The 7,351-nt window shown below is 37.2% G+C and overlaps 1 protein-coding gene across 1 annotated transcript; it reads right to left on the bottom strand.

Annotated features, from left to right (window-relative positions):
- Positions 1-2,698: 2,698 nt before the first annotated feature.
- On the bottom strand, positions 2,699-5,233 carry LOC149027128 (putative LRR receptor-like serine/threonine-protein kinase MEE39). Its single transcript, XM_089169055.1, has 8 exons — positions 4,982-5,233; positions 4,314-4,842; positions 3,696-4,186; positions 3,467-3,599; positions 3,319-3,387; positions 3,163-3,234; positions 3,004-3,075; positions 2,699-2,930 (listed from the first exon to the last, which is right to left on the bottom strand). Exons 1-8 carry the CDS (start codon positions 5,052-5,054, stop codon positions 2,813-2,815), a joined length of 1,557 nt encoding a protein of 518 aa, XP_089025181.1. The 5' UTR covers positions 5,055-5,233; the 3' UTR covers positions 2,699-2,812.
- Between the last annotated feature and the right edge of the window lie 2,118 nt (positions 5,234-7,351).

The raw sequence follows: 7,351 nt of genomic DNA, 5'->3' as shown, positions 1-7,351 counted from the left end.
CTAGTTTTAGTAGCATCTAACGGCTGAGATTTAAGAAATTTAAATTTGAGTCGCTTCGTATAATTAAACCAGTCAGAAATAATAACAATACTCATTTTTGGTAAAAAATTAAAACAATACCGATCTATGCTAATCTAAACCCTAAAATTTGTCCCAGATATATTATGTAATACTTCTATCCTAATATATAAAAACTTGTTTTTTTTTAAATTGAAGTATTAGGATTTATGCAAATAGGAATTTGGACTTCTCTTGTCATATTGATGTTGTCGCATTATTATTATTATTATTTTATGATATAAGAATGTTAAAGTGCTCTTTTTTTTTTAACAGAATATTAAAGTGCTCATTGATTAGGGGTTATGTGGCAATGCTTGTTCAGTGCTTGTCGTCGTGTCCTAAAGTATTTACCCAAAAAAAGAAAAACTCTTGGAACAACGCCTTACTAAGGGCAGCGGTGTAATTTTCGTTTTATTTCATTCTAATTTCTAAACCCTCAAAATTTGTTGGAACGATGCTATGTTTGATTTGTCTCTAATCTCGCACGAAACTCTCTCAAATCTCTTGCTGAAGAGACTCCAATCTCTCTTAACCAGTTAACCGTCGCTCAACCTATAGCTCTCATATAGGGACAAGAACAAGTCGAGCAATGAAACTCTCACGCTTATTTCAGAAACTCTTTGGTTTCCAGTTCTTCATCTTTTGAGGTATGTGTATCATTATTCCGTCTCATAAGTCATAACTAGAAGATATTGCAGTTAATCTTGTCAAAATGATTCCTTCTTCTTTTTTCCCTTTTCTCAAGTGGGGTTGTTCATTGGTACTCGATGGGAGTAGGGTTTTTCAAATGATTGGTGGTTGATGCTCTAGCTTCAAATGATCGCTTTGATGATGCTTTGCTCGTTTTAGATTCTCTTTTTGGTATGAGTTATATTCTTGAAAAACCAGTTTGCCTCTCTCTAGTTAGCAGATTTTGCACAGACAATTTGGGTCAACTCAGGCAGATACAGGGGCTGTTTTTTGGAGGAGACTGAAGCATCTTCTATTTGTCATAACATAAGAATTTTTTTCTTTTATTATTCACTCTTTTCTGAAATTTGGAACTTGTAGCTTGAAATTTGTAATTTATGTTAGTGCTCTCTGGATTGATAGTGTGGTGGATTGAATGAGTTGGTCATTGCCAACGGGTCATGGTTGGTGTTTTGCCGAAAATATACACACCTCTTATGGAGACATGGTTCATTTACTTGCAGAAAATACACTTCACCAATTACCCAAATCCTATAAGTTGTTTCAACTTGTGGAGAAGAACTCCTTCTAAATAGAAAAATCTTCATTTCAGCATCCATAACTTGAACAGAATATGTGGATGGTTAATAACTGTAATCATATGACATATTTTGGCTTACATTAATAGCAGTATTGAACACATATTGCACCATAAACATTTCATTACAGAAGAGGCTCATAGTTGCCCTCACTTTAAGGCTGCCTTGGTTTATCAGTGTGTACATTGAGGTACTGTGGTTAAAGAACCATGCTTAGTAGATAGTGGGAATTTCTTTTTTAATGTAAAACGTTCCCAATCCCTCCAGCTTTTGTAATTGAACATTTCTCTAGGGTTAATACCCCTATCATCTTGTTGATCTCAAGTAATTCTGGCTGAGGATTAAGTATTTGGATTAGTCTTCACAAAGATTACTTGCACAAAACTCTAATCCTAATGGATCTCATTGCATGAAGTGTTTACATAGGATAGGAATTCAAATTTTGATCATCACATTTGATAGCAGTTTATCAACCAGACTCTTTTGACATATGATAACAACTCAAAATGAATTATACCCGGACTCAAGCTTTTGTACGGCCCAAAATTATCCGAATTCAAATATTTGTAAACCCTATCAGAGGCCTTGTAACTTAGGCTCTTTTTGGTATCAATTCTCATTCTCTATTATGCCTATTTAAAATAAATAAGTACAAGAATTCATTTTTGGTCAAGAATGAAAAATGGTTTGGTGAATTTTATCGAAAATAAATTATGAAATGGAAAATAAGTTTGGTGTCAAGATAAAAAATTGTTAAAAATGATAGTAAACAAGTGAGAAAAGAAGGAAAAAGTATGGTTGTTATAAAAGAATGTGTATTGACTATTTTACTCTCATCTTACTTATAGAACTTTAAGTAAACTTACACAAATGAAGATAATGAAATTCTCATCATAATCCATAATGGACAAAAAGTTCATTATAGATTTTGGAGGTTTTTCTATTATTTTAAATAAAAATAAAATTCAGAATAGATGCCAAACAATTTAAAATAATGAAGATTTCTCATAATTAACAATGATAATTGATACCAAAAAGAGCCTTATAGTAACCCAAGTCTCCACAGATTCTGAAACATGTTGGAATCATTATATAAGAAGGAGCATAATACATTGTTTCGAAACATGGCTGAAACCCTAAACTATTTTGGACGTAGGTTGTTTACAACCAAACCACTCTAGAATCTAAATCCTAAACTATAGTGGACTTTGGTTGGTTACAACAGAACCACTCACCATTTCTTGTTGTTCCCTATTGTGTTGTGCAACTTCACCTGTACATCGTCGGCTTTATATAAGTTGTTCATTCCATTGGATTTAAGTTGGGCGTTCTTTCAAGATATTTGACCATTGGCTTGTAAGTCTGGATTGGGATGCTATGGAATTTGGATGATCTGGAAAAATTAAAGTGGCCGACCTGCATTCCTTGTTTTGGCAACACTGCAGTTTTTAGCCTGCGATGCGCAATACCCACAAATGCCACGATCAAATGAGAACAATGAAAACGATTGTGATTCCTAGTATCATTTGTAATTTGCTGCTGCTTATAGATGAAGGCGCTGAACTCACGCATGAAGTGCACAATTTCCTGTTGCCAGAAACACTAAAACAGGAGGAGGTGTTGTAAGTAATTCTGATCATTAGATATCCTGGTGCTTGAGTTTCAAATCACTTACTCCAATTTTAACCTTTTATTTTGTGATAGTGATGTAGGTAGAGTTCCGCTGAAGTCATTATCTGCCAGATTTCTTCAAATGTCGAGAGAGAGCTTAGTACAGTACAGTGGACTTTGATGCATTTCACAAGAGGAGTTTGGGTTGAAGAAATAAACTTACAGCTCTTGAAGGTTTGGGAGATTGCCTAGGAAAGCAGGAATTTCACCCGTTAAGCTGTTGGTCTGTAGATCTCTGTAAATTTAGTCCATCAGATTAACACCTTCAAGAATATACTCTTTTTAATCAGTTTTCAGAAGTAATTAAATACCCACTCACATGGTTTGAAGGGCCACCATGGAGCTAAAATTCGGAAGTGTTCCAGAAAGCCCATAGCCACTGAGATTCCTGGAAGTTCCATGAAACTTGTCAACAAATGAAACCATAAATTCTTAAATCTCTTTCTCTCTCTGAGAAGAAGAATTACAGTGCTGTAACGCGTGGCGTGGGGTCAGAGTTGCAAGCAACCCAGTCCCAGGTGTATGGTGCTGGAAGGCAAGGATCTCCGCTCCACTGTGCTAGCAAACCGAATTGGGCTTGTAATAAAGTCAGTTGTTGCACTGCAAGTGTTTGCGTAAAGTACAACAGAGCAAGACTTTGTTCAGTACTTCATACGAAAACAGAATCGACTTATCTGTAATGTTGTGATGACCTACCATCGTCACTGTTGGTTCCATTAGTGAGTGGACCACTAAGTATAAACACCTCCAAGGCATTTATCAATGGGGGAAGTGTTGAATAAGATGTGGAAACCAGAGAAACTTTGTTTTTGGAAGAAGCAGTGGCATTGACGGCGTAAAACTCTGTTGCATCCCCAAACGGAGGTACAATGGGGTCATGGTTGATGGTTGCATCATCCATGTCGATGTTGAACGATCGGTTCTGGGTTTTAGCATTTAGCAGATAAATTTCTGAGAAATAGAAGTTGGCGTAGACAAGGACATCCGTTGTTGGAAGAAAACTGGTGTTTAAGACGAGCGGAATTGATGTATTCTCTGTGGTTATGGCATTTTGCAGGACAGTTGATGGTGGAAAATCAAAGCAACTAGAGGCATTGATCTGCTGGGCGTTACTTGCAACGCTAATTATTCCATTGCCATTACCTGGTTCTGCAACCCATATTCGATCAAATCCGTCAGCTGGGTACCTGCCAAAACCATTAATAGATGTCTACAAGACTCAAATTCGGAAAGATACATCTCTCTGTTTATCAACTGTTTATCAACCCATGACATAAAGAGGGATGACTAAGAGAAGAAGAAAAATTGGAGTACCTAATGCTTTCATTTGTTCCAAAGGCACTCCTCCTTGCTAAAAACATGGCGTAGTTGTTGTCAGCCTTGGCATACATTGAAGAATCCAAACCCCTCACTTCAAGGGTCGATATGAAAGGAAGCTGATTGGGTTGTGTCTGTGCTAAGCAAACACTTATGGCATCCTTCATCACAACATATATTACTTCCAGAGAAACCAAATTCTCGGTGGAAGTATACACAGTTGACCAATGATTGCCATCCAATTGTATATCGAAGGAAGGGGGAGATCTCTTGTTGTCATAGTTGCCATAGTAAAAGCTTGCACGAACAAGAGCTTGAGTCCCCTTTTTGAATGGAATTGAGTAACAATTCTTCTTTAGAGTTGAGAATACCCTAAGAGTTCTGAGCACCTGAGGGACCGAATTAGGATTTTGCACCACTTTGTTCTCACCTGTGTGGATGTAGGAATCGTCGCCATTCCAAGAGATTCCGATCCCGTCGACGTAACCAGTATTGTTACTGGTACCACAATCTATGCTTACAAACACTGCAAGTTGCAGGAACAAATTGATAAGAGAAAGCAAGTCAAAACCCAATAGACAACGGATAACTAAGAGAGACTGAAGTAGAAGAAGATAGCTAAATGGATTGGCATGCACTTGGAAAGGACGCTCAGAAATGCTCACCTAATAGCGCAGAAGCAGCTATTGCATGCAGAGATAAAAGAAGACCAAGGAAGAAACGATGATTATTGGCCATTAATAAGTTTGCAGGTAAGTTGATCAATCAATGGAAATGGCGGAGGATTTCTTCATGGGCACAGGATCAAGGACAATTTGAGTGATTTTGCTCTTCTGAAAACCATTTTATGATGAGTAGTTCATAAAGCCTGAAAATTTCGGGACCTGGAGAATTTTTCCAAGGATTAAGATGTTTGGCAAGTTGTGTTGACTACAGCTGGTTCTTTTTTCAGCGAAACTTCATTAGTGTAATTTAATGGAAAACTCCTTTTGGCTGGTTAAACAAATAATATGTGAAAATTAAAAGTGAACTCTTCTCGTCCAACTGGAGACACAAAAATAGAATTAATGAGAATCGGTCCCACATATAAATTCCAATTGATCCATATGCTATATAATATAATTAAGACAAAAGGAAAGTCAATGTCAGCATCTCCCAAGTTGCAAGTCAACACCGAGATTAATAATATTAAAGTCAGATGATGTGGACTGTGGAATTTGACTTTTGACTTTGGCATTCATATTGTACAATGGATCAAGCCTGTATAGTCTTAACTAATATCCTTATTCCTATCCCCTTTATAGTAAACCGGACAATTTTGTTTAAGTACCCATTGTTTGTTTACTCTACCTTAGAGTCCGGATGATCTCGAGAATGCTCTCCGACGGCTATTGGCCACAAATTACAAGGAGACCTACAGGATTAAGGCGCTCGAGATTTTTTTAAATATGTTTTATTACTTTATATTTGTGGAGCCCTACATAATTTATTGTTGTAAAGTTATTGGGTGAACATAGACATCAAGGAGATGATGCACAATCATGTCACCATTGTATAGAAATCTTATCAACAAGTACACTAGGAGCTGCGAATTACATGGTCTATGATCTTCATCAAAATAACTAAAACCATGAATGCTATCCGAGCGAAAATGTTCCAATTACCCATCCAAGCAAAGGAATCATTTGATCCCTATGGGGTTCATAAACACCCTTTTTGAACTAATTTTTTTTAAACACTACCTTTTAAGTTTCATTTCCATTGGCCGTCCCTAGGAGTAGCACCATCATCTTATTACCATCCAATTACTACTATTCTTTGCAATGTTTTGACCATTCTCCAATCACATCTAGATTCCTCTCTTCTTAAAATTATTATTTCGAGAGTTGTTCTGTTTTACATAAAAAATAATCCTCCAGAGACGAAGATTTTAAATGTGACCTTCACTCTCTGAATGGTGTTTCGAATCCCATTGCTATTTATTTGAGATGTTGGGCCATTTCTTAGTGTCAGTTATCGGTGTAAACTTGCAAAAAAGCTTGGATCCTGTGCATTAAATGTGCAGGATTATCAAGCCGAAATTTCGACCGAAATTACGATCCCACCGCCCAAAGTGAATGGCTTGATGGTCTTGCGCAGGACCCAATCAAGGTCCGTAAACTTGTCCAAGGCATGACATCAATCTTAAAGTGGCTTTCGAAGTACTGAATCAGGGATAATGAGTCTCTGCCATATGCAAAGCAAACACCTCATCTCTCATGACATCAGATTTGTGTTTAGGAACTGAGACGAACAATGGTTGGCTTCACACTATTTGGATGGGATTGGGCAAGTTATGCAACATCCATATGCCTCACTAATGAACCGGGCATGAGGTCACATGCTTGTGAGCCAAACTATGTTAGTGTCTCAAGTTAGTCTCAACAATCTTTGCTCCTGGCACATTGACGGCATGCGTTCTGTGTATGGTTTACAAACTCATGTTGGCACAATTTAGTTCAAGTCCAGTTATGTACACAGGGGTGGAATGGATTCAATATTAGAAGGCCGAAAAATAGAAATCCATATTAGAAAGGCATCAATGGTTTTTCGTCATACATATTGTGTGGGTCCTTATAAGACCCATCGGGAGTCCCACCTATGAATTATTTTATTATGTCGTAGTACTGTTGGGTCAAATATGGATACGTATTGACTAGTATCGTACGGTATCATGGGATACTTTAAACCTTGATTCCACGCAATTTCAATCCCGTCGACGTAACCAATATTGTTACTGGTACCACAATCTATGCTTACAAACACTGCATGTTACGTTGCAAGAACAAATTGACAAGAAAAATCAAGTCAAAACCCAATAGAACGGACAACAAAGAGAGACAGAAGGAGAAGAAGATAACTAAATAGATTGGCATGCACTTGGAAAGAATGCTTGTGATCACCCAAAAATGCTCACCTGATTGCGCAGGAGCAGCTATTGCATGCAAAAGAAGACCAAGGAAAAAACGATGATTATTGGCCATTATTAAAAGTGA

This window comes from Hakea prostrata, chromosome 1 (genome assembly GCF_041222555.1).
Source record: "Hakea prostrata isolate BN-2017 chromosome 1, UWA_Hpros_2, whole genome shotgun sequence".
Lineage (NCBI taxonomy): Eukaryota > Viridiplantae > Streptophyta > Magnoliopsida > Proteales > Proteaceae > Hakea > Hakea prostrata.
The sequence above is the reverse complement of the archived record's forward strand: the minus strand, read 5'-3'. Positions and strand labels throughout refer to the sequence as shown.

Excerpts from the sequence above, each read along its gene's own strand:
- LOC149027128 (XM_089169055.1), bottom strand. The coding sequence starts at position 5,054 with ATGGCCAATAATCATCGTTTCTTCCTTGGTCTTCTTTTATCTCTGCAT. Across the intron at positions 3,600-3,695 it reads TGGAACCAACAGTGACGATG|TGCAACAACTGACTTTATTA; the intron begins GTAGGTCATCAC and ends AAACACTTGCAG. Across the intron at positions 3,388-3,466 it reads ACGCCACGCGTTACAGCACT|GAATCTCAGTGGCTATGGGC; the intron begins GTAATTCTTCTT and ends TGGAACTTCCAG.